Genomic DNA, 16,743 nt, shown 5'->3' with positions numbered 1-16,743 from the left:
AGATCTCCAGTGAGAGACTTGCACAGAGCTTTTGAAATAATCAGCCTTTTTTTTTTTTTGCTTGTCAATAAATGAAAAAGAGCTGAACTAAAAATAAGAAACAATTCTCCAAGGTAAGTAAAATAATTTTTGTACATCATTGTGAAATTGTAACCCACAAAAGAAGTGATGAAGTGCTTGTTAGACAAAGGTTGGAATTAAAATCCAATAAAATGATTAAAAATGACCAATTTTTCTTGGCCTTGAGTTCAATGAAAGCTACAGGAATTTTATATATTTGATGTCTCTCCCAACTAGTCAAATCTCGCTGAAATTGGATAACCTGTTTGAATTATGTATGTACTGGCAGACAGACAGGTGGAGGTTCCAGTAGCATAAGAACTTTTTTTTCCCCCTCTTAAGAATTCAGGTATAAAAGAAAAAAACAAAAAAGCCATAAATTACACTCTGCCACTAAGAAGCTATTCTAATGGAAGGTAAACCACATTTTTAACTTAATGCGTTATGCTGTATTGTCTATAGTTGCTGCTAGCTTAGTTAACCAGTGCAATCTTGCTTAGCTAAGAGTAGAAAGACATAATAGTAAGGTTTGCAATGCTTTAACTATTCAAGTAGAAAACATCACCTCTGCTTTACATGGTTCAATCATTCATTGCAACAGCTGTGTATAGACCAGAACCTGCTGATTTATTTTTAATTCTGTGTCTGTGAAATCCTTTAACTCATTAAATGAACTCATAAGACACTTCTGCTGTATTTCTTTACCTCTGCATATGAAGAATTACAGTGAAAAACAAAGAATAAGGAATCTCCTATATTTACCTCCTTTCTTTACTGGAAGGATTCAAGAGTGTATAAATTTACATTTAGATACAGTTTGAGTTTCATTTAATTCTTTTTTTTTTTTTCTTTTCCAACATGATAAAGGAAGAATAGTCTGAAGCTTAGGGTATAAGACAAGTATTATCAACTTCATGTAACTGTTACTTTTAAAATTTCCAGGATGACTCTAGAAAAGTCAATTCCTTCCTATATTTGAGTTTCACCTGTGAAACTGTGATAAACTCAACTTCTCTACCTCACAAATGAATTGTGAGGACAGGTACAGTAAAGACTATGGCATTAGCAGCTGCTATATTAATAGAGGCTTTATAAATCAATACGTCAAATTCCTTCCAAGGAAACTTGTCTCTTTGAAAATTTGAAATACAGTTATGAATACAATCACTGAAGAAATCTCTTTTATGTGGCAGAAGTAATGACAGTATCATCATGTAATCTAGCTAACAAGAGTTAAAGAAAGAGATTTAAAGCACTGCATTATAGTTTAGTAGATTATATGTCTGACAGAGAATTTAGCTAAGATATCTGTAGCCATCAAGTGAAATCACTGTAATGAATGTTCTTCTGTAATCTAAGAGACAACTATTCAACAAATTTTAACATCTGGCTAGTCAGTGACTTTCCAGCTAAAGAGGTCAAATTTTTAGTAAGAACTATAATTCAAAATACTTCTTTCCCACTTCTGATTTTGTGATGTATCTTCCTCTAATATTTAACAGTAAAATTTGTATTTTTGCTTCAAAAACTTCAGTAAGCAAGTTTATAATTGCTCAAACCTGTACTGAAGTCAAACACAAGAACTTGTCCTTCTGCTGTGCCATGGAGTAGCTTTAGATCATCAGCTAGCAGGAAAGGGGACTTGTCCCCATCGTTACTTCTATTTAATTATTTATTGTGTAGTCAAAACTAAAGGCACAGAGAGGGTGCTAAGAAAATATATATCCCTCACCCACTATTTGACAGAGCTTTTACTGTTTGGCAGAATCCATTTGGAAGAGAGATTGTGTCTGGTATCTAAAGAAGGAAGATCTAGTCTTCCCTTGGAGAAAAACTGAGACATTTTTGTTAATTGATTCCTTTAAATGTTTCTAAGGCTTCAGCTGTATTTCTGCTGGAAAGAGACATTGCTTTTGGAAAGTAAGTATCCACTACTTTGGCTCGGACCTTTTAAAATATACTAGAAATCCTCAGTAATCAAGAAGGGGCACTGTCATAATCACTGCTGCCTAAGGAAAGGATGCAATGCATTTGTGTCATTAGCAATATCTTCACAAGTTCTTGCAGTACCCTATCAGCTGCTCATCATGCAGGTCAATTAAGAAAAGAATACACGGCTGATCTTTTTTAAAAATAAGAAATTAAAAAAACAGAAATAATGACATAAGTGACCCTTGCAGAGTCACTTGGCTAATGGTCCTAAATCATAAGAACAGAAAGAATCCACATGATCAATAATGATAATTTTTACTGACTATTTAGCTTTTCCATTAATATGCACCACAATGAAATCAAACAAGGAAACAAATACAGCCTTTCAAATATTAACGCTTAACAAACTTTACTGTTACTACAGCTTGTTCTGGTATGAATGCCACTGCTTAGAGTAAGAAAAAAAGGAAAAAGTTTAGAATATATGTCATAGTATCTGTACCTGCTCAGACCATGTGCCCAGCTGCCCCAGTGCCTGTCTCTAGCAATGGCCAATAACACTTACTAGGAGGAAAGAATAACAAATTGCACATCCTTAAGACTTGCTTGCTTCTGGCAGTCACCAGCTGAAAGATTCCAAGAGCTAGAGTTTACACTTCATTTAATAGGATGGACCTATGTTATATAACCTTGTCAAATTGCTTTTTGATCCCATTTACTAGTGCAATGGCTCAACTGGTATACGTTAGCAGCGACCACTTCATGAGAGAGATTCAAAAAATTCATGTGAGAGATTCAAAATCATTGCATTCTAAATAGTTTTGAGACTTGGGCTACACAGCAAGGAGCTCTGCAGATGCAATTCGCAGTAGGTGATTTGGATTTAGTGTATGCTAGTTTAATAATCTGAATGAGCTGATGGAACAAAACTGATTGCAGAAATAAGTGCTTTTTTGGCTCTGCTATTGGAGCAGATAACTTTATAAACAGTACCAGACAGGCCATTAGTCTGAAGCTTTTATACATAGCTTTACTCTATACAAATCAATATTTTCGTACTTTCAACAATAATTTACTCGATAAAGCAGCACAATTCTGGCAAGTGAATAACTAAAGTACAAAAAAATAAAACTAACAGGAAAGGAAAAATGGAATTACCTTCTTGTATTTTTTTGCAGTGTATTGCTGTCCGATGTTTTGATTGAAGCTGACACTTTTTGTTTAGCCAGGATTATTTCTTTAGCCTGAAATAAAAATACACAGCCACAATTCTCACAAAAAAGTTGAGATTTAGGCTCATAAGCATTTAAATAATTTATTAAAAATAGAAAATAAACAGGGTGTAAAAAAAAAAAAATCTCTTATGACACTTATGACACTTATCCTGTTAAGATTTTAACACTTTCTGATGCTTCCTCACCAAGGCAATTTTAACCAAACGATCTCAATGAAATTATATTTAAATATATAATGAGTACATGCATGTGTGTATATATATATATATATAATATATATATACATACACATACAAGTATATAAATACATGTTCTCTTTTTTAAGTGCCATGTTAATAATGCACGTTATTGCTTCCCTCAGTAGATAACTTGTTCATGATGTGCTTCACGCTTGTATTTCAGTTCTCGTGTCCCTGTGCTAGTTCAGACCTTTTTATTAAAGAAAATAATCTATTAGTCTGTGCTGCAATATGAACCTCTTTCATTCCTTATAAAAGACCTGAGTGACCATAACCTCCCTCAGCTCCTTTGCTAAAACAGAATCTAAAGTTTGAAGTCCAAATGGATTACCTTTCTCACAAAAAAACAGGTCCAAGACCTTGGCTGGTAGAGGTATATTATTTCCTGTGGCAAAAGGTTTTCTGTTTCCCTGTTTCTAGTTCCAAAACACGCAAGAAGTTTCTATAGTTCATTTCTCAAATGCGTTTTTAAGAAGCTGATCTCCTCTGATTTTGTATATACTACATTGAAGGAAAGTCTGTTTTATTGGAAGTTCCTGTTCTTCTCAGGAGACCCCATAACATTCTGCTCTTGTGAAAGTAATTCATTTCTTTGATCGCCTTCAGAGTAATGTATCTTACTTTGCCCTCAGAGCACGTTGTCAAGGATGGTGAGGAAACTTGCTGATTCGGCAATCAGTAGAAAGGGCCTCCTTGACAAGAGGTGATCCTGGAACTTGGGCAAGGATTAGGATTTGCCTACCAGAGCACCTATTATCAATTATCTAATATCATTTGACTCAAAACCTCTTTGGCTCAAAAGATGTCCTCCTGCCTCTAGTCAAGAGAAATTTTAAGTGATATTTTCTTATTTTTCTTGTCTTTGAAACACATCCCCATAAGCAACAATGACATGTGAGCTTCACCAAGACAGTGGCTGACTATCCATCTCTTAGTGACTTAGATCAAGTGAGAATAACTGTTCTCAAAAACAGAACTTCCATAGCTTCAACTGTGGCTAAATATAGGACTTTGTGCTCAATAGAAAAATAACTGAATGAAATTTAAGGCCTGTGATATACAGGAAGACAGAATACATGAATATAATGAAGCTTTCTGACATAAATCCTATGAAACTATAGCTATTTGGATTAATTAGAAAATAGAAAGGAGAGTGCTTTTAAAAACATCATCCAGAGAACTCTAGAAATGGATTTTTTAAACAGAAGCTGGAATATATTTGAGCAAATAGAAGGAATTTGCGAAAACAGTATTTTTAAGCTGAGTCATCTTTTCAGTCTGCAATTTTTTCATGCAGTGGATTTCTTTTTCTACAGGGTGAGTTCCATTGATTAACAGAGTTTCCCTAAAGCATTTATTATGAAGGATGAATAGATTTCTAGGGTTCCATAGCTGGACATGTCTTAGATGGTAATGAAATATTACTACATTTTCCATACCTAGGTAAGTGAAAATTATATGTTGAAATTCTGTCAAATAAACTGTATGTTGACTTGTATAACTCACTATTTTAAAAGTGATTATGGAATCTAACTTTCATTGATCTTTAAGTTTCTAATGCTTTTGAGGTACCAAGATATAAAAAGCTGTCAGAATTCATTTGTGACTGTTTATATAATAAAGTGGAAATCAAAATCCCTAAATTTTGTGCTTTGATTCACTAAAATAATGAAAGTAAAGTTTTATTTGAATGAATTATATTTTAACCTTGTAAAACATGGCACAGAATGTCTCAGAATTCTAAATAAAAACTGTACTTGCTAATAACACGGATTTTTTATGCCATTTCTCAGACATTAATTAAAATGCCATTGGTGTAATCTAGTGATAGCATTTTACAAAATCACTGATTTATTATGCCAATTTTGGCCAAATTCTATTAAAGAAACTATCATTTTTTTCCTGCATCACCTGCAAAGATAACACTGCCAGAGCATGGAGGGTCAAAGTTTGAAAAGCTTCATGTCCCAAACATTTTTCCCAGAAACTGAAGCATGTACAATGTAATTGCTATCAGCTCTTTAGTCATGCAAAATCTCTGCACAGGTGATTAAGATTATTACAGTATAAACACTGCATTTGAAAAGTGACACTATTTCATTTCATTAAATGTTGCATCCTTCGTACGTGTTTTGCTGACCTTCCAAAAAATATTGGTAGAGACTGTCTTAGCAAGACAACCATTCTGCAATGATTTGCTGGGCAAGAAGTATTACATTTACGAAAAATGTTTCTGGAAAAAAAGTGAAAATGAATTGCTTTCTTTTACTTCATGTGGAATTTACTATCCTCAACATCTATGGTATAGCAAGGTCATCAGAGAGGCAAGAAAAGAGATTTGTTTCTCATTTTAAAGAACAGGAAACTATGAACAGATTTGGAAGATGAATTTTGAAAGGTTTAGCAACTTGTTCAGAAACTCACTAAAGCAAGCGAAAAACATGCTTATTGAATTCAGTTAGCTTTTGTTCTATAACTGATAAGAGATAGGTCTTTTCATAATATTGCAGGAAGCCTAATATGGGAGTCTATTTTTAAGTTAATAGTATTCATAAAATTTCAGTTACCTAAGGAATGTGATAGACCATTTATCTAGTTGCAAACAAACAACTTTATTTTGAGAATAACTTTATCAGGAACAGAAAGATTAAACATAGTGGAATGGAGTCATTAGGCTTGTCTTATCACTGATACATCCTGAAAGAACTTGCATGAACTCTGCTTTTTTATCATCTAGCTAAAAAGAATGAATACTGAGTTGATGATATCAAATTAGCATTCTCAAATACTGTTGATAACGTCAGCCATAATGTTCTGGAAGAAAAAATACCTATTGGCTTTCCAGTTGTTCAAAAGAAAATGCTGTGATTGATATATACCATTGCAAATCCATATGTAGCACCGTGTCCCACTGCTCCTACACATCAGAGAAAATTCTGAGGCTAGAAGGGTAAGGCTAGAGCACCAAAAATTTCATTTCTTCCTATAACTATGTTTTGGCAGGGCTACCCTATTTCTGAAAGACAATAGAGACTACATAGTCCTACAAGCCTTAAGAGTAGCCCAACCCTCCAAAGGCATAATGGCAGAAGAGCACGCTGTTGAAGTTTGATAAGGAAGTATGATTGGGGAAGTTGGCTAACTTCTCTCACATCTCCCAGAACCCCACCATATACTCCATCCTCATCTGCAGACCTCTCCCTTCCTAAAACTTCCAGCTCCCTATGTCTGCCTCAAGAATTTCAATCCACCTCTGCTCTTTCTGCAGGTCAAAGAACACAGTTCTGCAGCAGACAGCATCTAATCTCAACTTAAATGCTTTTCCATTTCTGTCAGCATACTGCCTATGCTGCCCCAAACTTGTTGATGCCTCTGCAACTCAGATTCCCCACTCGTACCTATCCCTTGGCTCCAGTTCTGGTTCCACACTACTACATCTTCCCTGTATTTATTCTCTAACGTCCACAAAACTTCCACTGACTGCCGGCAAGCCACTCATTACCTCTTTCACTGGCTACTTCAGTGAGCCAAGTTGACCTCCCCACCTTGAACAGTCCTCCTTACTGGTCATCCCTCCTCTATTCTCTAAATTTTTGGAAGATGTGTGGGAATGGGTAAGAGATGATTCCACCTTTGAGTCTCCCTCACCTTCTCATTATGTCATCCTATAAAAGCAAAATATCATTTACATATGCAGAGTACTTGCTACATTTCCTAAAACCCTAGGGAGACATGCATTGGAGAAGAAATAAAGGGAGCATAGCCATGAAAAGCTACATGTTTGGCAGACCTAGTCTCAGTTTGCTCTCATTTATGCTGCAAGAACTGAGCAGGGAAGAGAGATGATACAAAAATCACTTTAAGCCAGTTTGCTCTTACTTGCCAGAGGAACTCTCAATTGACTTTAATTCTGATCAGCATGACTCCATACATGCAAACATCTGATGCACATATCTCAGGGCACAGGTGACATGGAAGGGCACAGAGTTAGAAATATTAGGGGAATATGAGTTCTATCCAGGCTTTTTAAAGTACTTGGGTCTGCTCTGCAGCACCTTTCAACTGAAGCACCAGGTTGCCACAGCCCTCTAACTCTGACTTGGTACAGATGGTCAGTGGATCATTCCCAGGCAGGGAGGGCACGAAGGAGAAATGAATCAAGCAAGTCTTGTTCTGACCACCTGAGACTTGAGAGTAGTGTATCATCCCTGTACTCAAACCAAAATGTATTCTTCATGCATATGTATGCCAGACAAAAATAAATCTATTTTTTAAAATATATTTCACACAAGTGGAAAAAGAAAGTAAAGTTGATTATTTTCAGTTATTTTAAAAAATCCATCTTCTTACGAGGCTCCACAATACTGTATGTTTTGCAGAGAATATTTACATATATAAAAAGCTGGTTTTGTTGCAAATAAACAAAATATTAACAGTTCCATTAATTTTGACTTTCATAATGTAACTTTAAAGGAATCCTTAATCTTAGGTTTTGGCTCTGTGATTTAACTGCCTGTACAGAAAGCTCTTTCTTTGGGAAATATGTTCTGATGAGAAGGGTTTGCCTGAATCCCTTTAGCTAGGCAGATGCTACCTGTAACTCAGAAATACCTCCAAAGTACTCCCAACACTTTAAGTACCTTTGCATGATGCCTCTCCAAATTATTTTACATACCTTTGGCATGCTGACAACTAAATGGCCAGTTGTTTGTGATCTTTTAGCAGAGCTGCTATCTGGCTTCACTTCCTCAGGGAGCACAAGCTGAAATGGCTAAGAGAAAATTAGAGATTGAAGTGTAACATATTAAAAATCTCCTTTTTTTTTTTTGACCTGGACAGAACATACGCAGAAACATCACTGTCATATACTTTGATATTTAGCACAATATAGGTCTAAATCCTCTCACTTTAAATATATTACAACTAATCCTAACAAATGATTAGCATGTTAAACAGTTTTTACTTACAAGTACAGTATATGTATATGATTGAATTGCTCTTATTCCTGAAGTGACATTTCTAAAGAAGATTATAAAATGATTCTTGACTTATATTAGCAATTAAATGAGAACGATTATCCAGTCTATTTTAGACATAAAGTAATTCTGAAATTTTGTTTATGCAGTTGGTATAGTTATAAATAGGGATTTTGGTTTACTATAGAAGTACTTTGATTTTTTTTTTTAATTAACATAAAATTATAACCTTTGAGAAGAGAGAGAAAACAGAATGATACTTTAAAGGCCCTTTCAAAAGAATATACATCCATTTCTTTCTGTCAGCTATAAATTTCAGATTGTAAAATTGCTAAACTCTAGCCTAGGGCAACTAGTAAGCTCTCATCATAAGTGAATCATGTACATTGTTAGGGGGAAAAAAAGGAAGAGAGAAGGAGAGAAAGAGAGAATCAAATTTTATTTCAGGCTTTGCACCCCTTCTGGTTAGCACTTCCAAAGTTTATATGTGGTCCAAAATAATGTGAGTAGGAAAGTGCTTTTTTTCTAGACCAGTGCACATGGTTAGTAACTGCTAAAAATCAGATATAAAGTCTGCTGAAGTCAGTTAAAAAATACCATCAAACTCCAATGAACAAAGATGAGATCTTGTGCACCTAGACTTGCCTCTACTGATTCTGATGGAACACAGTGGAGGTCTGTAAGAGGCCAGAAGTAAACAATGAAAATAAATAACGATAGCCACAGTAAGCATAACCCTTACTTTAAAATGAATGTAGGAAGAAAACACTAACCTTTCCCTTCACCAGTACTCGTATGTAAGTTGGCTGGACATCAACATCAAGCAGAGAAGTGTCCAGATGTCTTCAGAATGAAATATAAATAAATGAATGCAATCTACAATACAGTCTAACAAATAAGCAGTTCAGACTATATAACTCTTTAATTATGCTTTTGCAGATTTTAAATTACAAGCTGCAATTTCAGTTATTAAGTTATATGAAATATTATTAGGATTTAAAGTATTTGAAAGAAGAACATGCTCCCATTCCCTGTTTCCCTTCTATTATAACATTACTTCTCAGGTGAATTTTTCCAACTTTTTAGTTTGCACTTCTTACAAAAGAGCACAGAATATTATAACATATCCAACATTTTATTGCACTGAACAGATTTTCTGAGGCTCCAAACCTGATTCTTATAATTCATAAACAATGGAGTAGGCCTGTTTTGAGGGAAATTAATGAGCTCTAATGGAACAAGCCCTGGCATGAAGAGTGTTTCTGTACTAGAAAACTAGTTGAAACTTTATTATTACAAGTTCCTATTAGGGGAAAATAAGCTGGTTAGTTTCTAACCAGTCCTTGGGCATGATACTACTTAGCACAAGGCCACAGTACTGCTTAGGTGTACTGTACTTTCAAATAGATGGATCCCTTGTCACAGTTTGGCCTGGCTCAACTAGTTTTTTTCCAGACATGGCCCTGGCATGGTTTGGGAAATACATGAGCCATGGACTGTTTCCAGTAGGCACTATTGACAAGGACACCCTGTCTTGAGGATGAAAAGAATTTAATCAGAACATCATGACTGTACTGCAGCACTTCTTTTAGGACCAGGGAATGGGCATAAAGCCCCATTCCCTATAATCTTAATCTGCCAGTGAAGAATGGAAGGGATTTCACGTAAGTGTAATTGGACAACCGCAGAGGTAACCTGCATGTGGACAGCAGAAAATGTCAACTCAAGAAAGGACTGTTAAACACTATGCTTACTCAGGGGAACAGAACAGCCTGAAGGGTCTCTGGTCTATACAGCCCCATTTCTTTGGCACAGGTTTCAAGACGGGTTCCATTACCTCCTATGCTATTTGTCTTCCTCTTGCAAAGTCCCAATGCACAAAGAGGGGGTATATTTGAAATATTATATACCAGTACTTAAGAACAGCAAAAATGAAGAGGAAAAAATAAATAGTAATTCTGACCTGTAAACAGCAAGATCCAAGATGAATTGGTTGTTTCCTTCATCATCTTCCAAAGAGAAATGAAGCCTAATAAGACAAGAAACACTTCCAGGGTAAATACAAGTGGAGTGTATAAAAAAAACATTACTGCATACTTCAAATTAAACTGTTAGCAATTTTGGATTAATATAAATACCATTTAGACAATATGTCATATTATCATTTTAGAAACAGTTGCAATTCTACTACACAAATAGAAAAACTACTGGCACTTGAACCAGCATCGGTCTGACATTTGTTTTCTATTCTCCCCACTCAACACTCAAGAAACAGAAATAAAAATACTGCTGAAGGTCAGTTAAATTAAAATCGGTTTGTCAATGCAGAAAGAGAGACACCTGCTGGTGAAATTTGTCGGCTGTATTAATGCTGACATGAAAAAAAATCATAAAAAGCATGAAGATCCTAGAACTCAGTAATTCTAACCTTGTAATTTGTAAAAAATCTGCATATTTGTTCATGGCAATTAAATTGCTGGTAGCATAAATGTCTGCCTATGTATTTCCAAAGTAAAGCATCCTTGCTTCTCCAAGCTTTAAAACATTTTTTAAAAATGAGACTGTAGATCGTGTTATATATAAGTTTGTGATCTGCTGGCTGAGTTCTTAAAATTGTGAAAGAATCTTACCAGCCATAATTTGAAAACCACATCTATTACTATTACTGTAAGGAGATAAAGTCTGTAAAGACCAACAAGTTCTGCTCAAGCACTCAAACGTTTCCCAAGTGTTAAAGTAGAGAAAATACCAGACTAAAAACCACTTAGAAATGAGATGTCTTATCCTTAGGGTTAGATATGGTTTAACTTAGTTTAATTTATCTGGCATATTTCAGGAACATTAAAATATTTAGATACTTTGGGTTCAGATAACAGAAATAAGTTCAGATTTTAAGTTTGGCTAAATTTTCTCAGCAAAACAAATATTTGCCACATATACTTTTTACTCTTTGCTTTACTGTATTCCGATATAGTCAGCTTTCAAGAAGGCTTATGGAGCTTTCAGTTTATGAGTATTTTTGAATGGAAAACTGCAAAGAAGAATAAAATCCAGCTTTGTTCCCATGCATGCTTCTTTCTCTTACAACAATACAGATTTTGAGGAGAATTTACTAAAACATAAAGGGTAAAAATGAGGATTGTAACATTTTCTTGGTGGAAGCTTAGCTAGAAATGAGGAAGACAGGTAGCCTTCTTTTTGGAGTAGCATGCAGTTATTCCTCTTGCTAACTTACAAAAAACAACAAAAAAAATTAGGTGGTTTGGACATTGCTTTACTAGATCTCTGCAATGAAGCAAAAATTTTGGAGAGCATTATCCATCTACTAGCAACTCTTAATTCATGTCTCGCTGATACACTGTCAGATTGCACTGAATTAAAGAGCTGTGATATTCTTGTTGCAATCAAATTAGTACAAACTGTTCAATGACCTGGCTTTACTTAGACAACCCACAGAATAAAATCTAATCCAGAAAACCCAAGTGAAAGGAACAGTAGTGATGTTAACAATGAACTCTGTGGGACCATATTTCTTCTAAAGATACAAGTAGAGCTTTATTCTAAATGTCTTTGCTTTTTAGATTCATAATTAAATACCAACACAATTTAATCTATTCTATATTTGTCTTCCTTGAACTAGAAAATTATTATGTTTTGTCTTTCTGTCAATGCATTTTTGCAAAAATGTACTTAATTACAATGGTAAACATATTTTGGTACGGTTGGAATAAACACAAGCTCTCCTGCCACTATCTTTAATTTTTCCCTACACCAATGAAAAATATGCATTGATCCTATAATGAAAGTTTCTGAAAACCTTAAATTTTTATGGATTTATAAACTTCCAAGATTTAGAAAGCGTTCTTCATGCTACTTGTAAGCAAGTTTTTAGCTTTGTTTTTTGTGGCTAAGCCAGTCTTAAGAAGGAAAAACCTACTCAGAGAACGGGAGACAGGGTATGTCTTGCTCCACAGCCCACCGTTGGATCACAGCCTCCTGTAGGAGGCTGTTTGGGGAGCATTTATAAGGAAGCAGGGTCTGCACTCCGTCTCCTGTTTTCCATTAGAAAAAAAAAGCATGGTTCCAATGAAACCAATGATAACACATGGCTGATGTCTCTGGAAGCTCTTTCTAAAACAGCTGAATGTCCTAGTGCCTTTGTCAACAATAAAAACCGCGAGATTTCCCCATAGCACCAGCTACTCTTGCGACAGACCCCATTCACAGTGTCAAAGGAAAGGATCTCATGCAAAACAAGCGAATTATGTATCGTGCTGAATTCTGCCAGGTCTCCAGCTGTCATCAGAGGACAGAATGGTTTTGTCCAGAAATAGTACTTGGACATATTTTTCCACATTTAAAGTGGCTAATCATACACATTTATCTTCAAGTCAGACTTTGGTTAAACTTTTTCCGCTAAAACCTTACCATAGAAGGGAAAAGAGTAAAATATCTTATGTCTTTTAGAGAAAAACAAGTTCTTCAACCATCAGAGATGAAGATAGTAAATTAAACACCCTTCATCACTTTAATGACTGAAAACTAATTCTTTTTCTAGCCTGAGAATATAACTTCAGTTCAGTCACTCCTCAGTAGGAATATATTACTGCACATGGAATTTGTCAGTCCTCTTATTTTTGTATTGTCATATATCTTGAAATACTTGACCAAATCAACTATAAAGACATTAGTACTGGTTTACTTCTTCATGGCATTGTTCTCCTTACATACTTAGGCTCATTTACATTCAGAGCTTTTCCTTCTGCGGTGACCAATGTCCGAGGTGGCTTCTCTTTCTTTTTTGACTCCCTTAACAAAGCAGAAAGGAAAAAATATTTTGTCATATTCTCATCTTCTTTGCTGAATAGCAAAAAAGAAAGAAGAGGATGACAATAGACTAAGTATTATCAGGCATTTGATTTTAAGGATACAACTTATTTCAGGAACAAAAAGGTGGCATGAAATATCCAACTGTACATTAAAAGCATCATCTAAAGATGAGCAAATACTTTATAATATCATCTCATACACTGATAATAACTTCTTTTATATTTCACAGAGCATCCATTATCAAACAGCAATATATCAAATTTATCTGGTATATCTTAAGAAATCATTGGATTGCTTAAAAATTTTTGAAATTGGATGTTTTCCTAGTCATGAATGGTCACATTAATCATGAAGTATCATTACTTTTATCTGCTTTGATGCATGCATAAGCATTTCTAAAGAAATTTTTTATTCATGTAAACTTAATTTCTTTTACCCCACAAATGCTTGGCTTATTTCAAAATAGCATGGCTGTCAGTCACTGCTCTGTGCTAGTTAAAAGAATTTGAACAGTCAAAAGTTCACAGGCAGTGTAAAACAGGACACAGTTTGACCAAAGTGAATACATATAGATTATTTGTTGATGAATCTGTTGCATTTTTTTGCTATGTTCTTCCTTCAAAAATACCATAGACGTTACTGACGAAGGAGACTAATCTTGCCTATGCAAGTTTGGCTATCAGCGATGAAACTATATCTGACTTTCAGCTAGTGCAATACAAAAGCTACCCTAAATTTATCTGCCACACCAATGCAGATCACTGTAAGATCATTCAGACTTGTAGCACTGATATTTTCCTGGATAAATGTTAAGATCATGAGCAGGGAATTGATATTAATATTACTGAATTAATAATAGCAACAAGTTCTGCAAACTTCCAGTTTTGCTGAAGAATTCCTTAGGGCTGACTTTTTCAATACTTAAACTTGATCGATCTTTTAAAAATTATGCCCTTACTGAGAACAGCTAGAAAAATTCCTTGCATAAATGTTGAGAGAGAGAGAGAGAGAGAAAGAGAAAAGAAAGAAAAAGAAAGAAGGAAAGAAGGAAAGAAAGAGAGGGAGGAAGGAAGAGAGACAGAGACAGAAAAAGAAACAAAAAAAGAAAGAAGGAGGAAAGAAGGAAGGAAGGAAGGAGAGAAGGAAGGACAGAAGGAGAGAAGGAAGGAAGGATAGAAGGAAGGAGGGAAGGAGAGAAGGAAGGAAGGGGATACTATTTACTGTGTTTATGGAAGTGACTTAAGCTCAGTAGCATTAAAATAACTTTTTTGCTAGTGACTGCATTGATTCTCAGTGATCAGCAAAACCAGTGGCAACCTTAAAAAATTTTAAAGCATTATCAGGGGCCAAGCATCTTCAGCTTCACCATACCAATACATAATATGAAGAGTCTTATTACTCAGGATCTTTGATAAAGTATGTGAAAAAAAATTGTAAGACACACAGAAACGGTGTCTGAAATGCCACTTCTGCAAAAAAAAAAAAAAAAAAAAAAAAAAAAAAGTAGAATGACCTTTAGGGCTTTTATATAATACAATCTGCACTCTTGATAAATGCTTTTAACAACAAGATTAAGCACTAAACTGCAAGAAACTTATTAGTTAGCTGACAGAACAGGGAAATTTCTAAAGCCCACAATATGTAGTTGAAAAGAGAAATTATATTTTAAAAAAATCTATTTGAAGAAAAACAAAATAACAGGTATCATAAACATATTTTAGAAAATGAAACAAAACAAAGTGAACAGTCTATTTGTATTTTATAAGCACATTTTCAAAGGCAACAGGGAATTAAGCAGCTAGTTCTCAGTGATATTCAGTGTGAGGTAGCTGCTTACCTCCTCTCTTTTCCTTGCAAAATTCCACCTCTTCAATTCAAAGAATATATCAAAACAAAAATATACCTTATATTATCTTTAGCTTTCCTTTTTTCTTCAATATATCTGTGAGTTTCTAATCTAGATTCTGGCGTATATGGTGTAGGCTCCTCCCAAAATCTTCTCTCTTCTTCATCTACAGCTTCTTCCCATGTTTGTTTCTCTCTTTCTGTCTGATGGTTTTCATTGTCGTGTAGCGAGTCTGGGCTATACGAGATCACATGGAATATTATTCCAATAAAATGAAGGAAGAATAGCTGCTAATGAATTCTTGCAAGAATTTTTTTTTTAGCTCAATACATATAGCTGTGTAATTCCTATTGAGCTCTAAAAGTATCTGAGAGATTTAGGACAACTGATTCTGTTCTGCTTCTTTCATTGATTAACAAAACAAAACAAAAAATCTACAAGGGACTTTACCGCTAATAGAAATATTTAGATGGAATGTGTTTCATTAACTTAACTAAGAAGTGATACTATGGTGATGCTTTGAAAGCCTAAAAATATTTCATCAGATGAATTTCAGGGGCAGAATTTTCAGATGCCTTCATAATTTTAAGGTGAAAGAAAACCTGCAGTTCCTGTGATGTTTAAGTATTCCCAACAGTAGGCAGCAGCGGATTAGAAGTTTATAGGATAGCAACTTTTTACTTAGGCACCTCCTCAAATGCTGTTTTTAGAACCTGAATCTTCTTTCCCCTAGCCCTAAGCCCCTGCAATCTTCAGAAATTGTATCTATGTATCTATATGGAATGAAATCTAAATTTATGATACATTTGTGATGTATGATAGTAAGTTCCATAGCCATCTTTATGAAATTTAGACTCCATTGGACTAAAAATAAGAAGAATGGCAACTGCAATGAAAGATGATCCCAGATATAAATTCTTCTAGTGTCTAGCTAATCTTAGTAATACTAGGTAAAAGAAATGTAGGAATCAAAATCCCATAGCCCTTTTCATCTCAAAAGATCTGTAATATCCTGTTTCATTCTTAACTCCTAATAACGCTAAAGCAAAAGAAATTACAGGTGAATCATCGCTTTCTCTGGAACCACTGGAAAATACATATTGTCTTACATAGCAATTTCCAGGTGTCCTACTGCAGGAAGCTATCAATCATACTACTATGGCAAAAATTAGCTTGGAATTTCAGGACAAAAATTCTGTTGTACTGTCTGCAAGTCTGCAGTTAGTTATATTTTTCATTAGACATAAAAGTGCATGAGGAGAAAAGATCCTGCTAGGATCAATGTAAAAAGACAAACAAAAGATTTTAAGTGGAATTATATGATCAATGTTTAATGAGGAACACAAAATTCTTAATCAAAAAAGAGAAGAATGGTATCTATTTACAAAATATTGTTGGTTACTGTCTACCTGTCAATTCCAAGCTTAGATTCCATTTGATTTTCTTTCTTGTCCTTCCTTTCTTGCATCCTTCTTTGAGCATCTTCTTTCTCTCTGGCTCTTTTGAGAAGGTAAGCTTTTTCCTGCTCTCTGATTTTCTCCTTCACTTCTGGATAGTTTTGAAGTGCTCGAATCCTCTCAGAACGTTCTATTTCTTTACTATCCAAACACTTCCCAAAGAGAAAA

General features: G+C 34.7%; 1 protein-coding gene across 1 annotated transcript in view; it reads right to left on the bottom strand.

The window, feature by feature from the left end:
- DNAAF11 (dynein axonemal assembly factor 11) overlaps window positions 1-16,743 on the bottom strand; it is a 51,279-nt gene that overhangs the window by 6,710 nt on the left and 27,826 nt on the right. The window contains exons 9-15 of the mRNA XM_067290149.1: window positions 16,528-16,727; window positions 15,176-15,355; window positions 13,174-13,251; window positions 10,406-10,471; window positions 9,216-9,285; window positions 8,142-8,237; window positions 3,151-3,236 (exon numbers count right to left, since the gene is read on the bottom strand). Coding sequence (XP_067146250.1) covers window positions 3,151-3,236; window positions 8,142-8,237; window positions 9,216-9,285; window positions 10,406-10,471; window positions 13,174-13,251; window positions 15,176-15,355; window positions 16,528-16,727 — 776 coding nt within the window. The remainder of the gene's footprint in view (window positions 1-3,150; window positions 3,237-8,141; window positions 8,238-9,215; window positions 9,286-10,405; window positions 10,472-13,173; window positions 13,252-15,175; window positions 15,356-16,527; window positions 16,728-16,743) is intronic.

The sequence above is a fragment of the Apteryx mantelli genome, chromosome 2 (genome assembly GCF_036417845.1).
Source record: "Apteryx mantelli isolate bAptMan1 chromosome 2, bAptMan1.hap1, whole genome shotgun sequence".
NCBI classification, from domain to species: Eukaryota; Metazoa; Chordata; class Aves; order Apterygiformes; family Apterygidae; genus Apteryx; species Apteryx mantelli.
Note: the sequence above shows the minus strand (reverse complement) of the source record. Positions and strands in the feature narration are given on the sequence as shown.